Raw genomic sequence first — 19,242 nt, 5'->3', positions numbered from 1 at the left:
TACCATTTCTAACAGGGCTGGGTCAGACATGGCTTTGTAAGTCAAGCAGAGATCGCCTCTTAATAGATGATATGAGACAGAGAAAAGCAGGAGTTTTTTGAGTCTGTCCATGTAGGACATGTGTTTAAGGACTAGAATCTTCTTTGTGAGGTACTTTTGTGGCCTTTCCAGCTGTTGCAGGTGTTTAATGATGTACATGCCAAATGGGGCATTATACTTCATGACTGGTCAAATGAGGGAAGAGTAGAGAGAGATGATTTCTTCCTGGATGCAAAACCCTTGGTAATGAGATGTGCCACATAGAAGGACTTTCTGACCACAGTGGCAATGGGGTGGTTGAAGGAGAGGTTGCTGTCAACCTGTGTCCCCAGATCTCTTATAACACCTTCAGTATTCAGTGGGCTACCATCAATGTGGTAATTAGTGGGAACTGAGTTTTTCCCAAAGGGAATGACGATGCATTTTTTGGCAGTAAGCTTAAGGCCATGGTTTTGACACCAGTCACTGGTCTCAGTGAGGTCTTTCTGTAGGATGTCTACCTCACTTGGGGAGTTAATAATGGCTCCCAGTTTGCAATCATCGGTGAACTTGGTCAGCCAGAGTCCCTTGGTGTTGGCCTGGACTTCTGAGAAGTAGATGCCAAACAGGAGAGAATCCAGGACTGATCCCTGTGGGACTCCACCAATGACTAGTCAGCAGCCTGACTTAGAGTCTGCTACTTTCACACTGTGGGTTCTATCTGTGAGCCAATTTGCAACCCACCTAGTGATATAGGGGTTGGTGCCTAGTTTGGTGAGTTTATCAATAATTCCTGAATGAGGAATGGTATCAAAGGCCTTGGCCAGATTGAAGTAGGCTGTATGAACTGCCTTGTCCTCGTGCACAGCTCTGGTGACTGACTCAAAGATGTCAACCAGGTTGAGCAGGCATGATCTATCCTTCACAAAACCAAATTGCATGGGATCCAGAGTTTGGAGATTCCCTATATCCTTGTTAATTATGTCCATGATGATGCATTCCATAGCCTTACATATCAGACTCATCAGGCTAATGGGGCAATAATTCCCAGGGTTTGCAGTCACTCCCCCTTTATGGAGATGGATGACTGTAGCAATTCACCATTCTGTAGGGACAAAGCCTGAGCTGAGGCTATAATTGAACAGGGCACACAGGTGTGGTGCCAGTTCACTTTGTAGTCCATGTAGAGCACAGCCAGGGATATTGTCAGGTCCCATGGAAGCTGTATTCTTGGCCTTGGACAATGCAGCTTTAACCTGTGCCGCAGTAATGCTGGGTGGCTGGCATTCTTCCAGTATTGTGATTGGTCCTTTGGGGGGGGGGGTAAAATTGCCACTGTATCTGTCAGCCAGTATGTTGGCAATATCTGTTGGTTCAGTATAGAATGTACCATTCTGCAGTAACTCAGAGTAAATCAGGTTATTGCCGTGGAGATTCTTCATATAACTGTAGAAGGCTTTGTGGGTTTTTTTAGTGTCTGCCGCAATTCTGCCTTCATAGCTAGCTTTAGAGGTTTTGATGAGGGATCTCAACTTTTTTTGAGGCTAATAAGGGAGTTTTTCCAGTGTTGGGACTTCACCTTTTTCTGCAACAATTTCTTCCTTCTGTTGTAGAGTTTGTTAATGGCAGGGGACCACCAAATTGGCTTTCTTTTTTGGAGGAGAGTATCTTAGTTTTGTTGGGTATGGCTAGTTCCATGCATTTATGTACATATTCATACAGCGGATTGGTGTATGATTCGGTGGTCATGCACCTATTTTCTATTTGCATGGATGCCGTGAAGTTAGCCACCTCTGTTTTTAGGAGCCTAAAGTCAGCTTTGGAGAAGTTTTTCATGGTGGTTACCTTTGCTGGTGGTGTGGGTGAGATGTGGATTTCCATGGTAATTAGTTTGTGGTCGGATCTAACCAAGGAGGAATTGACTATTGGTGTTGAGCAATGGTTGCCCGTGTTAGAAATAACCAGGTCAAGGATGTTGCTTCCTCTAGTGGGGGTAAGAATGAGCTGGTCCAGCTCATTGGAATTAATGAATTCCAGGAAGCGTTGGGCAAGTGTATTGGTACATGAGTAGTTTTCCCAGTTGATGGAGAGGTAGTTGAAGTCACCAGTATGAGAGTGTTGGGTTGGACCCTAATAGTTTCCAGGGTGCTTAGGAACGTGGGGTGAGAGTCTTGGTACATGGTTGTAGACCTATAGCAGGCTATGACCTGAATCACCATCTTACCCACTGCTAGTTGTACCTGAAGTATCTCCGATGCATTATGCTGGGCTACTAGTCTGGAGGTGTGCATATCCTTTATGAATATGGAGATGCCACCACCTTTGGAGCTTCGGTCCATGTTCTGGGGCCGAAAGGTCTGGAATGAGTTATAGCCTGGTAGCGCAGGGGTGCTTTCTGCTGCTTTAAACCAGGTCTCTGTTACAGCACAAATGTCGATGTTCTCCATTTTGAGGAGTGCTTCAAGTGAGTGCATCTTGAGATTTAGACTTCTAGCACTGAGCAGCATGACCCTCAGATTGCATTTATTTATAGCTGTTATGGTGGTAATTTGGTATTTGGAACACAACCTAAAAAGGCACTATAGAGGTGGCAAGAGCCTTAGAACTGAGTGTATGTGAGGATTTAAGGCTACAGTAAAAAAAACCTTAAACACCCCTAAGCACTGCCAAAATGATGGCTCCTCTCAGATGACTTTCACTTTTAGCAATGAGGATGAGTTAGTCAAGAGGTGGCTGATGAGCAGCAGGCAGTGTGGGGAGTCTAAAATAATTTGTTTTTTTATACACCATAAATAGTGGTGTTTAGTGTGTCTACATCAATGAAAGGTGCAGAAGCATTTTATTTACCCATACACTTCAAAATATTGTGCATTTTATGTTTCCACACCATACAGTGGTGATTGGCTGGTAACCTTACATCAATAGTGTGTGTGTGTGTGTGTGTGTGTGTGTGTGTGTGTGTGTGTGTGTGTGTGTTTTGCTTAAGATATAGTAATAGTGGTGGATGCACATTAGATTTTTAACAGCTGAGGTCGCTCTGTGTCATTTGTTTTGACTCCTGAGGTGGTTGTATGTTACATATGGTAACACTGGGGAACCAGTTTGCTGGGCTTGTTCACACGTTAGGTGGATGTATGTTATTTATGCTAAAAGTAGAGCTAACTATGGGCACCATGTGCTGGCGCTGGTGGTCATTATGTGGTGCATGTCCAGAAACCAGAGGTAGATGTGTAGCAGTTGTGTTGTCACCATAGGTTGCTGTATATTATATATGGCGATAATGGGGTATTTGCACATTAGATGTATTAGCAGCAGAGGTACCTGTGTGTGTAACATATGCTAGGACCAAAGGAGGTTATACATTTATATTTGGGGAAAGTTAACTGCAGAGTATATGACAATGCATATGGACTTACCGACAACGGCTCCTAAGGAGAGGTAGAGGAAGATAATACTTGTTGACAGTATGCTAATGAAGAATCCAGCACTAACCAGAACTGCCCCAAGGATGGATGCCTTTCGATGTCCCAGCTTCGTACAAATTATGTTGGCAATAGGACCTGAAGAAGACAAGATATACAAAAAATAACATTTTAAGTACCTTGCAGTAGCTTTCTCTGAGTTCCCATGATTTCACTCCACTTACTTTGCAGAAATGCTGCTCTTAATAACATGAGATCAGCAATTTGGATAATCTGAGTTCTTTATTTTAGTAAAGTCAAACAAGATTCATTATAAGATTCTCTCTCTTTATTCTTTAAATATTACTACCTTCTTTGAAAATAATTCTAAGTATCCTTTTAATTTCATAATTGTGTAACTCTATATACTGAATGATACACATATATACTTCTTGTTTTGTTTTTTTTCATCTGTAGAACATGTATAGTCATTATTTACTATACCATATATCTGCACATATGTCAAGCACTTTCAGGCAAAACTCTTAATTGCCCAGAATTTTGCAGAATGTCTAGATTGTTGCATCATATGTTTGTTCAGTCCTTCAGAAAATTTCTGGATTTTTGGCAAATCATTGAAGACTTAAGTTACTAAATAATGGCAGATATTTCTGTTTCAGACTTCAGTTCTTCAGAAAATGCATGCTAATACAAAACCTGTTATTCTACAAACCTTGTACATTTATAAAAAAACAATATTTAAAATCTGTCCTTGATTTTAGGCAGTTGTCGTGATATTTTTGACTTTGTCTAGAAGTCTTGCGCTAAGAGGTTGTTGAGAGATGTGCCTCGTGGCACTGCAAGGAATATGACACCAATGTCTCAGAAACCAAACATTGTTACACAAAGCCATACTAAACTTAAACTCTGCATCAAGCAAGAAAATGAAGCATGCCACTATGTAGGCCCCTAGCGTTATGGGGGCTCAGTCCTCTGGAATAACAACCCCTTTCAGGTAGAGTAATATTTAATACAAAAATAAATACTTCTCATACTCAGGAAACATGATTGCCCTATTAAACTGCACCTTTAGAATACGTTATGAGAAGAAATGGTTGCATGAAAACAAAAGGTTGAGTGTGTTTAAATAACTGATGTTTCTATAGTGCCTAGGAAAAATCCTACATAATTCCAAATAATAGAACTAAAAGTAAAAATAATTACACACATCAGACGTTGCATACCATTAGGTGAACTAATAGCGCTTGATGCGGTAATATGGCAAATGTAAAACTGTTTGCAGTTCTCACTGTTATTCTGACATTGTTTGCAGTTCTCACTGTTATTCTGACATCAGAAGACCACAGGATACTACCAGTAAATGTAGGAAGAGCAAAGTAATGAGCATGGGGCTAGCCAGGCAAAACTCCAGTAACTACAACTGACTTGTTATGAGACCAGTTACTGTAAGCAACCTGCTTTAATTTTTGAAGTGTCAGCTGAGTAAAGAGGTAGGCAATAGTGAGATAACATTTAGAGCAGAGCATGTAGTAGGGATATGAAATTAAACCTTAATGCACAGTTAATATAAATAATGTTTCCTGGAACAGTGATTTTTTCAAAGATCGTATACGTAGTTCCATACATCTAAAGGCTAGCTGGAAATGTTTCAAGCACTGTATGCAAGGGTATATTCATACCTCTCAAACTCCAACCATTAAAATTCATAGAACAGTGTTAGAAAGAGGAGTATTTTCTTATTTTAAACAATAGCAGATCTTTACATAGTAGAGCCTATGTAATTAGTGGTAGTATATCTGTATAGCCTTTGTCTATGTATTTAATAAAGTATGTTTCCATAAACATGTTTGACTTTATGTGGAACAACATAAATTTAGGAGGAGAAAAACTAAATCTGAGGGCCAAATTCATAGCACTCTGCATAAATCATAGCAGTTGAAAGATACAGTGAAACATTTTGTGGCAAATCTGTATGTTAAGAATGTTAAGGTCTCCATTTTTATCACTCAGTCGAAAAACATTAAATATTTAATTTAAAGATTTTATTACTAATGATAAATTAGCCTGCTATGTAAATGAAATCTAGCTAGTTCCTTGCCCATAGTGGTTTAACTTAAGTTGCATCACAATTTCTAAACTACTGGATATGGTGACAAAATTGTACATCTTTAGAGATTTGAAAGATAGTGGTTTAAGCTTCTCAAGAAGAAGTTTTATTTCTTTATAATGATTTAAGTAATGATACTGTTTCCTCTTCAGTATACGCATTCAGATATTGGTAAGACCATTTAAATGAAGAGTTAACTTTAATTTCTTGGAAGGAAATGTAACAATGCATATAAATATGGACCATTCACAAAAGTTATGTATATCTAATTGATGATTAATTATCTGCATCGCACCTATCAGTCAAGCCTGTTTTGAATTTACTGTTGTAATTGTATATTTCATTGTGTAAAAATGGCGATAGAGATGGTGAACATTTTTGCGACTGTTATTAAAATATCTGAATCAGGCTTTTTTTTTTATATTCAGGAAGTGGAATATTATAATAATTTCTCCTAAATGTTTTTGCTGCATATTAAACATCAAGATGAAAATATTATTAGATTATGAAAATATATTTCATTCAGATTTTCTGTTCAGTTAATTCTTTTTAGTAGAAAACTGGGTAGATGGGAGCAACATGATTCCAACAATACAATAAGTCTTACTTAATTTATAGGAATAATTAAATCTTTTATACGCCTGTTTGTGATTATAATGTTTCTGTGCTGGAGAAATGCTTTATTATAACTATTCATCAAGAAAAAATAAATTATGATGTTGACTTGGCTATGTTTCATGTTTTCCAGTTACATACACTTCACCACATATTATTGTTCATATTAATGTCATTTTAAATGGAACAATTGTGGATTTATGTTGTTTGTTGGTTTGGTTGTTAACATTACACAATGTTATTAATATGAAAACTGCAATAAAACCTTGTGGTTTTTAAAATGTTGGGAACAATGATACTGAGGCATCCTTTAATCAGGATTTGTCATACAGATTCATTAGTTATTAAACAGAGGATAAATACATTACAACCTGGTTGATGTTGTCAAATGAATGCCCGGATTAAAACTGCAGTGCAGTAGCAGTGATGTAAATATACTTGGTGAACAAAATCAGCAGAGTGCAAATCAGAGAGCAGGATATAGGGACATTTCTTACCCTCTGTTTTCAGAGTTATATTGAGTAATGACAAAATGTGTGTGTGTGTGTGTGTGTGTGTGTGTGTGTGTGTGTGTGTGTGTGTGTGTGTGTGCGTGCGTGTGTGCGCGTGTGCATGTGTGTCTTTGTATGTCTAAGCAAGCAAGTTTTTAAGGTTTAGTCATTTATCAGAATCCAACAAAAGTCCAGTGAGCATTTGTGAAACAAGATTACATTCATTAAATGGTATAAAGAAGCGTCTACACTGAATGTTTATGTTAACACACTGATAGCCAAAACATCACAGTCTGACAATGAAAACAGACTACACATGAACAACAGGAAACTTCTCTGCCCTTGAAACTGACATTCATTGAAATGGCATTGAAACCCACATTCGAAGAAAATGCACCTGGCCAGTGGTTGAATAAGTTTATCTTTGGGATGTTTTTAAATCATGGGCCCCTTGCACACATTTTTAGGACCATATATATATATATATATATATATATATATATATATATATATATATATATGTGTGTGTGTGTGTGTGTGTGTGTGTGTTCTTTGATTCACCTTCCTGATTGTATTAAATTATACTACTTATATAATACAGCACCATTTGTTACAGTATGTTTTAAATTTGCAGTTTTGAACATTTTTCTAGTAAGCAATGAAACAATATGTATGAACCAATATTGACAAAACTACCTGTATCAGAACATGTCCAACGATAAAAGTTCACTCAGACTCCTGACATTACAATCCACCAGTATCAGTCAATGTGCACAATCTTTGCAGAAGTAAAAGTCATCTGAATAATTCCACATTAACGAGAACTATAACTAATAAATCCATTGCTGATGGCAAATAACTTTGCATTTAAATGTTTCAACTACAAATTCTGTACCTTTTGCCCTTGAAGAATAAATTGCTTATGTTACATTCATGAAGAAAACATGATATACTGGTAATAATGCATTAGGGAATGGGTGGCAAACCAACAACAGTTATTAGGCATCTCATCCAAAGGAGGATACACTCAGAAGTGTAGTACCTTATCCCTCTTTATGCTGCACAGTAGGGTTAGCAATCAACCTGTCTACTGTGGGAAGAGAACCCACAATCTTCTGCACCAAAAGCAAGTGTGGTACCTATTGTACCACTGATACTAAACAACATGTCTTTGAATCTCTGTGCATGATACTGACAGACTGTAATCCTCAGTGATAAAAAATTTTAAAGGACCCCTGGCAGTTGGTGTTGAGGTTTAAGGCACTTTCCTGCCATTAATTATTATGGTTCAGGGTTTGAATCTGAGCAGTCTCACTTAACTAGACAGTTCCCCCTAACTGGGGCATTTCACACACACACACCTCTTTACATTTCCTCTAAAAGAAAGAACAGCTGTGCACTCACCAGACTGTGCTGAATATATCTATCTGTATCTGCCCCAGTCCTGTTGCTCTGTATTTTCCAGCTTCTACTTAAATTTCCCATGCAGGTTTAGATGATGTTAGGACAACATCATTTATTTTATTATTTATTTATTTATTTTATTTTACATTTGTTTAACAGGATAGTCCGACTGGATACATATCCATTTTCAGCAGACGACCGGGGAGAAAAGCTCCAAATACATAAACTTACATAGATTACACAAGAAGTTGGATAACATTAAAAAATATAAGATATAAAACAAAGTGATTATGTACAATGGCTTAGTAGTGTTTCCTAGTAGGGACTCACGATTCTCGTGGACAGACACAATTAAAAGCAAGAGACGTCAGATTGGATATAGAGCTTGGTGACGTAGTTGCATGTTATGATATTTACAGATTATGCTTTCAGTTTATAACTTAATCAGAGTTGGGACATGGGCAAAGCCAGTTCACTTTGAGATACTGTTTGAGGTTTTTTTTTAAGAGACTTTTGGAGGATTGTAGGGTTACGTAGTTTGGCAACAAATTCCAGGTTTTGTCAACAAAGTTGGCAAACAGGAATTCACTAGCAGAATTATTAGCTTTGTGGGTTTGGACCAGTAGTTTGTTGGCTGACTGTAGGGATCTCAGGTTGCTATATGGCTTAATAATATTTATAAGTGAAGGGGTATCCTCAGAGTGGTACAGAATTTTGTGTGCTATTAAAAGCTGATTGAATTGAATTAAGCTGGGCAGTTCTAGACACTCTAGTTGTTTCAGGTTCTGGCAGTGGTGAGTTCTATAGGTGGAGCCAATGGTGAATCTGGCAATATGGTTGTAGCTATGGGACAGCTTACCTAGTTCAGATTTGTTGAGGTTTGAGAGTACAGGCGAGGCATATAAAAGAGTAGAGAGTAGGTGTGACCAGGCGATTGCAGTCCTAGCCAGTGGGGTTAAAAATATCTTGTTTCTACACAGTGATCCAAGCTTCTTATTGATGGTCTGTATGGTTTTGTTGACCTGTAGATCAAATTTGAGATTATTGTCTATGATAACCCCTAGAAGTCTGGTGTGTTGATCTGGGGAGATAGTGGTACCATTGTTAGATGTGACAGAGAATGAAAGTGTGGCAGATCTACTAGTGGAGGTGAAGAGTAGAAGTTTAGTTTTATTGGGGTTCAGCAGTAGGTGTTGGTTGGCGAGCCAGTTCTCAATAGTGTTAAATGTATTTTGGGTTAGGGTTTGCAGTTCGGATGGGGTGGTGGCTGAGCAGATCAGAGTGGAATCATCTGCATATTGAATACAGGTAGCTTTAAGGATAGCAGTGTGAAGGTTGTTGATAAAAATAGAGAAGAGTAGTGGACCTAGTATGGAGCCTTGAGGGACACCAAGTGTGAGAGTTAGCTGGCTGGAGAGTTTGCCCTGCCATAGTACTGTCTGTTGTCTACCAGTCGAGTAGGACTGGAACCACTGGCTTGTGTGCTTATTGAGGGAAATAGATTTTAGAGAAAGAATGAGAAGTTCATGGTTGACCATGTCAAAGGCATTTGATAGGTCAAGAAAGAGGGCGGAGGATAGCCTATTGTCATTCCTGTTTTGGTTTATGGCATTAGTAAAGGAAAGGAGGGCAGAGATGGTGCTGTGGTATGGCCTGAAACCATGTTGGGAGTTGGATAGTAAGTTATTCTGTGTAAGGTATTGCATTAGTTGCTTGTGTACACATTTCTCTATTATTTTGGCTAGTGGAGAAAGAATGGCAATGGGTCTATAGTTGGATATGTCTGAGGAGCTACCACCTTTATGGAGTGGGATGACGTGAGATATTTTCCAGAGGGAGGAGATAGCGCTTTTGGATAAGGTTCTGTTGATAAGGATAGATATGGGATATGCAATGGCATCTGCAGCTATTTGTAGGTACTCTGTAGGGAGGAGGTTAGCAGTGAGGGTGGTAGGTTTTAGTTTTTTATAAGTGTTTTGAGAAAACTAGTGGATATCGGTTGGAAGCTAAACTGGGCATGATTAGTGGGTAGATTAGGGGTGTGGTTTAAGTTTGTGGGGGTTAGTTGATTTGCTAGGGATTGGATTGTTTCAGTGAAAAAGTTATTATAAGCGCCAGCCATGGTCTCTGGGGAACTATGGGTGTGGTTAGCCATGGTTAGGGTGGTAGAATGACCTGGATGAAGTAGTTGATTTAAGCCCGACCAGAACTTTTGAGGGTTGTTTTGGTGTTTTTTAATGAGATTTTGGTAGAAGTTTTTTATCTAGAATTTTTCTAGAATCTAGAATAGATTTTTTTGTATCATTCCTGAGTTGACGATAATTTAGATGGTCAAGTGGGGCTTTAGTTGTTCTCCAGTGGGCCCAGGCTCTGTTTCTAGTTTTGATTTTAGATTTGGTATCTTTTGTGAGCCATGGTGCTGTGATCTAGATTTTATTGTACGTGCTGGAGCATGTGAATCAAGGATACTTAGGAATTTAGTGTTAAAGTGAGCTATAACCTCTTCTAATGGTAGATTTTTTAGTTTTGACTAGTCAACTGCTTTTAGTTCATTTTGGAGTATAGCAGTGTCCCAAGTCTTTCCTGTTTCTAAGTGTTTTATATTTGGTCTGGTGAGGGTTTCCTGCCTTTTGTTTTATGATATAGGTTAGTAAATGGTCGCTAAGGTCATCAGGGAGAGTGCCAGCTGTGTACAGTCCGGATTGGTTATTAATTAGGATCCAGTCTAGGATACTTTCCCTGTTGGTCAGTTTGTTTATCCTAGTGGGAGAGGTTATGGTCTGTTTAAACCCAGATAAGTTTATAGGGGTTCGGGGGGGTTTGGAGGAGCATGGGTGGCAGTCGGTATTAAAGTCCCCAAGAACTATGGTTTCTTGGGGATAGGTAGTGGATAACCAGTATAGGATATCCTCTAGGGTATTTAAGTTGTTGCCTGGTGGAATGTAAGCACAGATGATGTTCAAGTATTTGTTCTGGTTAATCTGTAGTTTGGTTATGAGAAGTTCTGCATTATTGAATTGGGGCGGTTGAATGGTGTCTCTATTAACAGTTAGAGTATTTTTGTAAAGGACTGCTATCCCATCTCCTTTCCTTGTAGTATGGTCTAACCGGTGAATATTATATCCTGGAGGTAGTATCTCATTATCAGTAGTACTAGGTTAGTATGTTCTAACTGGTGAATATTATATCCTGGAGGTAGTATCTCATTATCAATAGTACTGGGTTAGTACTGTCTAACCAGTGAATATTACATCCTGGAGGTAGTATCTCATTATCAGTAGTACTAGGTTAGTATGGTCTAACCAGTGAATATTGTATCCTGGAGGTAGTATCTCATTATCAGTAGTACTGGGTTAGTACAGTCTAACCGGTGAATATTATATCCTGGAGGTAGTATCTCATTATCAGTAGTACTAGGTTAGTACAGTCTAACCGGTGAATATTATATCCTGGAGGTAGTATCCCATTATCAGTAGTACTAGGTTAGTATGGTCTAACCGGTGAATATTGTATCCTGGAGGTAGTATCTCATTATCAGTAGTACTGGGTTAGTACTGTTTATCCGGTGAATATTGTATCCTGGAGGTAGTATCTCATTATCAGTAGTACTAGGTTAGTATGGTCTAACCGGTGAATATTATATCCTGGAGGTAGTATCTCATTATCAGTAGTACTAGGTTAATACAGTCTAACGGGTGAATATTATATCCTGTGGGTAGTATCTTATTATCAGTAGTACTAGGTTAGTACGGTCTAACCGGTGAATATTGTATCCTGGAGGTAGTATCTCATTGTCAGTAGTACTAGGTTAGTACGGTCTAACCGGTGAATATTATATCCTGGAGGTAGTATCTCATTATCAGTAGTACTGGGTTAGTACGGTCTAACCGGTGAATATTATATCCTGGAGGTAGTATCTCATTATCAGTAGTACTAGGTTAGTATGGTCTAACCGGTGAATATTATATCCTGGAGGTAGTATCTCATTATCAGTAGTACTAGGTTAGTATAGTCTAACCGGTGAATATTGTATCCTGGAGGTAGTATCTCATTATCAGTAGTACTGGGTTAGTACTGTCTAACCGGTGAATATTGTATCCTGGAGGTAGTATCTCATTATCAGTAGTACTAGGTTAGTATAGTCTAACCGGTGAATATTATATCCTGGAGGTAGTATCTCATTATCAGTAGTACTGGGTTAGTACAGTCTAACCGGTGAATATTATATCCTGGGGGTAGTATCTCATTATCAGTAGTACTAGGTTAGTACGGTCTAACCGGTGAATATTGTATCCTGGAGGTAGTATCTCATTATCAGTAGTACTAGGTTAGCATAGTCTAACCGGTGAATATTATATCCTGGAGGTAGTATCTCATTATCAGTAGTACTGGGTTAGTACTGTCTAACCGGTGAATATTATATCCTGGAGGTAGTATCTCATTATCAGTAGTACTAGGTTAGTACAGTGTAACCAGTGAATATTATATCCTGGAGGTAGTATCTCATTATCAGTAGTACTGGGTTAGTACTGTCTAACCGGTGAATATTATATCCTGGAGGTAGTATCTCATTATCAGTAGTACTAGGTTAGTACAGTCTAACCGGTGAATATTATATCCTGGAGGTAGTATCTCATTATCAGTAGTACTAGGTTAGTACAGTCTAACCAGTGAATATTATATCCTGGAGGTAGTATCTCATTATCAGTAGTACTAGGTTAGTATAGTCTAACCGGTGAATATTATATCCTGGAGGTTGTATCTCATTATCTGTAGTACTAGGTTAGTACAGTCTAACCAGTGAATATTATATCCTGGAGGTAGTATCTCATTATCAGTAGTACTAGGTTAGTATGGTCTAACCAGTGAATATTATATCCTGGAGGTAGTATCTCATTATCAGTAGTACTAGGTTAGTACTGTCTAACTGGTGAATATTATATCCTGGTGGTAGTATCTCATTATCAGTAGTACTAGGTTAGTATGGTCTAACCGGTGAATATTATATCCTGGAGGTAGTATCTCATTATCAGTAGTACTAGGTTAGTATGGTCTAACCAGTGAATATTATATCCTTGAGGTAGTATCTCGTTATCAGTAGTACTAGGTTAGTATGGTCTAATCGGTGAATATTATATCCTGGAGGTAGTATCTCATTATCAGTAGTACTAGGTTAGTACGGTCTAACCGGTGAATATTATATCCTGGAGGTAGTATCTCATTATCAGTAGTACTAGGTTAGTACAGTTTAACCGGTGAATATTATATCCTGGAAGTAGTATCTCATTATCAGTAGTACTAGGTTAGTACTGTCTAACCGGTGAATATTATATCCTGGTGGTAGTATCTCATTATCAGTAGCACTAGGTTAGTATGGTCTAACCGGTGAATATTATATCCTGGAGGTAGTATCTCATTATCAGTAGTACTAGGTTAGTACGGTCTAACCGGTGAATATTATATCCTGGAGGTAGTATCTCATTATCAGTAGTACTAGGTTAGTACGGTCTAAGCGGTGAATATTATCTCCTGGAGGTAATATCTAATTATCAGTAGTACTAGGTTAGTACGGTCTAACCAGTGAATATTATATCCTGGAGGTAGTATCTCATTATCAGTAGTACTAGGTTAGTACGGTCTAACCGGTGAATATTATATCCTGGAGGTAGTGTCTCATTATCAGTAGTACTAGGTTAGTATGGTCTAACCAGTGAATATTATATCCTGGTGGTAGTATCTCATTATCAGTAGTACTAGGTTAGTATGGTCTAACCGGTGAATAATATACCCTGGAGGTAGTATCTCATTATCAGTAGTACTAGGTTAGTATGGTCTAACCAGTGAATATTATATCCTGGTGGTAGTATCTCATTATCAGTAGTACTAGGTTAGTACGGTCTAACCGGTGAATATTATATCCTGGAGGTAGTATCTCATTATCAGTAGCACTAGGTTAGTACGATCTAGCCGGTGAATATTATATCCTGGAGGTAGTATCTCATTATCAGTAGTACTAGGTTAGTACAGTCTAACTGGTGAATATTATATCCTGGAGGTAGTATCTCATTATCAGTAGTACTAGGTTAGTATAGTCTAACCGGTGAATATTGTATCCTGGAGGTAGTATCTCATTATCAGTAGTACTGGGTTAGTACTGTCTAACCGGTGAATATTATATCCTGGAGGTAGTATCTCATTATCAGTAGTACTAGGTTAGTACAGTCTAACCGGTGAATATTATATCCTGGAGGTAGTATCTCATTATCAGTAGTACTAGGTTAGTACGGTCTAACCGGTGAATATTATATCCTGGAGGTAGTATCTCATTATCAGTAGTACCAGGTTTTAGCCAGGATTCCGTAAGACACATAATGTCTGGGGAGTGGGTTGCTAGGAGGGTATGTAGGTTGGGAATCTTATTGTTAATACTTCTAATATTTAGGTGAAATGCTAGGAGGGAACTACTGGGAGTAGAAAGGGGTAGCTTGACTGTGGGGGTTGTGGTAGGGGAGTGAAGGTTTTTGAGTATGGGTGGGCCAGGGTTGGGATGCATGATGTCCCCATGTGTTATAAGGTTAAAGTGACAGGATACGCTAAGCTTTAGGAGTTTGTTTATAAGTTTTATATAGTCTTTGTCTTTAGGATTATGTTTTGTGGCTTTACAGGGGTGATATTTTGTTGAGGGTGGTAGATTCGGTGTGCTGGGGATCGTAAAGTGTTTGGTGTTATGTGTGATGTGGTGGGTGGCTGTTTGACTATTTGGGTAGTGAATACCATGGTCAAGTTTTTGTTCGTAGACAGTAAGATGGTAAAATAGAAATAGTATAGGCAGTAAGGTAATTAGTATTTTTTTTACTTGTTTGCATTTTGTTAGGGCTAGACGGGCCAATTTTTGATGGTTGTAAGCACTAAATAAGCTACTAATTATTATAGCACTCAATCTTTCTCATTACCTAGAGGAAAGCAGTTTTTGTACTTACTTTTCTCACTTGCTTAGAGAAAAACAGCTCTTGTACTCACTTTCCTCACTTATCTAGAGGAAAATAGTTTTTTATTCAGGCATGTCCAAGGGTCAGTTCCCAGTGTTCTCTCCTGTCTATCTGATGAATCTGGGCATCCTGAGGCATTGTAGAAATTGCCTCATGTACACAGACAAGCCTCTCCTCCTACCACCCAACACTACAACCTGTGAGAGATGCACTTATCTAGCCAAACTAGAGGTAAAGCTCTCTCTAACCAAGACTGAACTTGACAGTCACGAGGAGAAAGTAAACATTTGCACCACACCACACTCATCACATAGTCTCACTAAATCTATACCACCAAAATCCACACACAGTAACACAGAAACATTCATGGAGGCTCTCAATAATAATCTGTCTAAGTAGCAGAAACCTCCAAAGCAGAAACGCAAGTAACCTCCATCTCCCAACACAACCCAAATGACACATGGCCCACAGACTCAATGTGCCACTCAACCACAGCCAATAAGGCAAAACAACATACCCAACACACTAGTCATAGGTGACTCTATAGTCAGGCACACTGATGTCCCACTCACTAGGCTAGATAAAGAGAAGGTTACTGTCAGCTGCCTGTCGGGTGCCAGGATCCACCACATAACCCACGCACTCAGGTCACTCCACACCAAGTACAAATATGACTCTGTCATTGTCCATGTTGGTGTGAATGACCTGAGACGTACCTCCCTGGACTACATGAAAAGAAACATGGAAGAGCTCTCTGATCTTGTAGCCCAGGCAGGTATGACCCTAGCCCTGAGTAGCACTCTGCCATCGCCCAGAATGATACCACAGTACAAGGACAAAATGATTGGCTTCAACAATTGGTTAAGCTTCTGGTGTCATTCTAAGGGGATCCAGTATCTGTCTGCTTGGGATGACATGGTCGACAGACTACGATGCTTTGCCACAGATGGCCTGCACATGTCGCCCCTGGGATTCCGGATACTGGCTAAGGCTCTTGCTGCCCCTATAGTGCCTTTTTTAAGCAGGGTTCAAATAACAAATTCACCACCATAACAGGAACAGGCAAACAAAAACTGAAGGTAATGCTACTCAATGCTAGAAGTCTAAATCTCAAAATGCACTCACTCGAGGCACTCCTTAAAATGGAGAACATCGATATCTGTGCAGTGACTGAGACCTGGCTCAAGGCTCCACAGAGCACCCCTGCACTACCAGGCTATAACTCATACCACACTTTTCGGCCATGTAACCTGGACCGAAACACCAAAGGTGGAGGTTTGTCCATATTCATTAAGGATATCCACACCTTCAGGCTAGTTGCTCAGCATAATGCATCCAAGGTTATCCAAGTGCAACTAACTCTGGGCAAAACTGCAATTCAAATTGTAGCTTGCTACAGATCCCCCACCATGCCCCAGGATTCCCACTCCTCTTTTCTTGATGTACTGGAAAATATTAGGGTTCAACCAAACACCCTAATAATGGGTGACTTCAACTACCCCACCATTAACTGGGAAAACTACTCGTGTACCAACTCCGTTGCTCAACGCTTTCCAGAATTCTTAAACTCCAATGCCCTAGATCAACTTATCCACACCCCCACCCAGGGAAACAACATTCTAGACCTAGTCATTACCAACATGAGTGACCGGTGTTCCACACCTGAAGTCAACTCCTCGTTGGTCCGATCCAACCATAAGCTTATCACCCTTGATATCCACATCCTGCCCCCACCCCCCATTAAGGAAATCACAGTAAAAACTTTCTCCAAAGCCAACTTCATGCTTCTTAAGACAGAAGTGGTGAACTTCATGTCACCCATGCAGATGGACAATACAGTTAAAACTGCTGAATCCTACACAAATGCACTCTATAAGCACTTACACAAGTGCATGGATCATGCTATCCCAAACAGAACCAAGATGCTATCCTCCAAAAAAAAGGAAGCCAATCTGGTGGTCCCCTGCTATAAACAAACTGTACAATAGAAGGAAGAAACTGTTGCAAAAGAGAGTAAAATCCCATGAGTGGAGAAGCTCCCTGGTCAGCCTCAGTAAGAAGCTGAGTTCCCTTATAAGATCCTCCAAAACTAGCTACAAAAACAAAATCACCAGTAAATCCAAGGACAGCCACAAAGCATTCTATAGCTATGTCAAGAATCTAGATGGCAACACCCAGATCTGCTCTGAGTTACAGCACAAAGGCATGAAAATTACAGAACCAACTGATATTGCCAACATCCTGGCAGATCGGTTCAGTGCTAACTTTACCCCCCTCTCACCCCTTAAAGGGCCCATATCTATACAGGAAGAATGCAGAGTCCCTGTAATCACAACTATGCAGGTAAAAACTGCACTCTCTAAAGCCAAAAACACAGCATCCATGGGACCGGACAACATCCCAGGCTGCGTTTTACACGAACTTCAGAACGAACTGGCTCCCCACTTAAGCACCATGTTCAATAATAGCCTCACATCAGGCTTTGTGCCCACTGAATGGCACACAGCAACAGTTATCCCACTCCTCAATGGGGGAGCCACCACTGATCCCGGGAACTATCAACATATTAGCCTGACGAGCCTGGTCTGCAAGGCCATGGAACGTATCATCATGGAACTCATAAACAAAGACATTGGTATCCTACCCAGTTCGGGTTTGTGAAAGGCAGATCATGCCTTCTGAATCTGATTGACTTCTTTGAGGCAGTCACCAAAGCCATGGATGAGGGTAAGGTGGTTCACACAGCCTATCTTGACCTCGCCAAGGCTTTCAACACCATCCCCCATTCTGGAATTATAGCTAAACTCACTAAACTAGGTATAAATCCCTACATCACAAGATGGGTTGCCAACTGGCTCACTGACACCCACACTGTAAAAGTTGCAGACTCCAAATCTGACCTCAAGGCAGTGACAAGTGGAGTGCCACAGGGTTCCGCCCTGGGGCCTCTCCTGTTTGGTATCTACTTCTCTGAAGTACAGGTTAGCACAGAAGGCCTCTGGCTGATGAAGTTCGCAGATGACTTCAAACTAGGAGCCATAGTCAAGTCCAAAATGATGTGGACATCCTGCAGAAGGGCCTCACTGAGACAGATGCCTGGTGTCAGAGCCATGGCCTCAAGCTCAATGCCAAAAAGTGCAGTGTCATCCCCTTTGGTAAAAACTCTGTATCCATGAACTACCACATAGGCAGCAATCTACTTAACACCGAATGTGTGATAAGAGACCTTGGGACCCAGGTGGACAGTAGTCTCACCTTTGATAGTCACATCGCCACAGTAGTCAGGAAGTCCTTCTATGTGGCACACCTCATCATAAAAGGGTTCTCATCCAGGAAAAAAGAGGTCATTGTTCCCCTCTACTCGCCACTCATTAGACCCATTATAGAGTACAACGCCCCTTTTGTAATGTACCTCACAAGACATCTGCAGCAGCTGGAAAGGCCACAGAAGGACCTCACAAAGAGGATTACTGGCCTCAAATAAATGCCCTACACTGACCGCCTCAAAAAACTCCAGCTTTACTCCATAGCATATTGCCTACACTGAGGTGATCTCTGCCTAACATATAAAGCTATGTCAAACCCAGAGCTGTTGGACATGCTATACCTAAAGAAATCCCAATCCCTCCAAGCTACACACTCTAGGGACCTAAACCTTGTCACCACAATAAACAGGACAAGCTGGAGGGATAGATTCCTGTCCCAGAGACTTCCTATACTCTGGAACAAGCTACCCATCTATGTCAAGCAAAGTTCTTCATTAGCACTCTTCAAGAAAAATCTTGATGAGTGGATGGGAAATAGGAAATACACCCCAGGGATCACTTCTGTGTCTCTGCTGGACAATGGCACAGGAAAATAACTTTCTTGGGTGGCGTAAGCTTTGGTACCTTGCTGGCTAGACTTACTTAGGCCCTTGGTCCGATAGCCTAGTACCTACCTATGAACCTATGAACCTATGAGTGTGCTAACAGGGTGCGGAAGAATGGAAGAGAAGGAAATGGGTTAAGGGGGAGGGCTGTTCAGTGATGTATGAGGTGCTGATTGGTACTTAGCATGAGGGGAGTGGCTAAATTTAGTTTAAATGTAGCACTAGTGGGGCTGGGTGGGAATTGGGGGCAGGGAGGGGAGCGGAGCAAGCCCGAGTGCAGTGAGCGGAGCGGGGCTAACACTGACTCCAAGTATTTCCTTAGGCT

At 40.1% G+C, this 19,242-nt stretch overlaps 1 protein-coding gene across 6 annotated transcripts in view; it reads right to left on the bottom strand.

The window, feature by feature from the left end:
* Positions 1 to 19,242, bottom strand: part of SLC16A4 (solute carrier family 16 member 4) — a 439,791-nt gene that overhangs the window by 197,791 nt on the left and 222,758 nt on the right. For all 6 annotated transcript variants that reach the window (XM_044076900.1, XM_044076896.1, XM_044076894.1 and 3 more), the window contains one exon: positions 3,435 to 3,578. In XM_044076900.1, coding sequence (XP_043932835.1) covers positions 3,435 to 3,578 — 144 coding nt within the window. The remainder of the gene's footprint in view (positions 1 to 3,434; positions 3,579 to 19,242) is intronic.

Source organism: Protopterus annectens, chromosome 7.part0 (genome assembly GCF_019279795.1).
Source record: "Protopterus annectens isolate FY-2018-M chromosome 7.part0, PAN1.0, whole genome shotgun sequence".
In the NCBI taxonomy this organism is placed as follows: domain Eukaryota; kingdom Metazoa; phylum Chordata; order Ceratodontiformes; family Protopteridae; genus Protopterus; species Protopterus annectens.
This window is presented reverse-complemented; position numbering and strand designations above follow the sequence as displayed.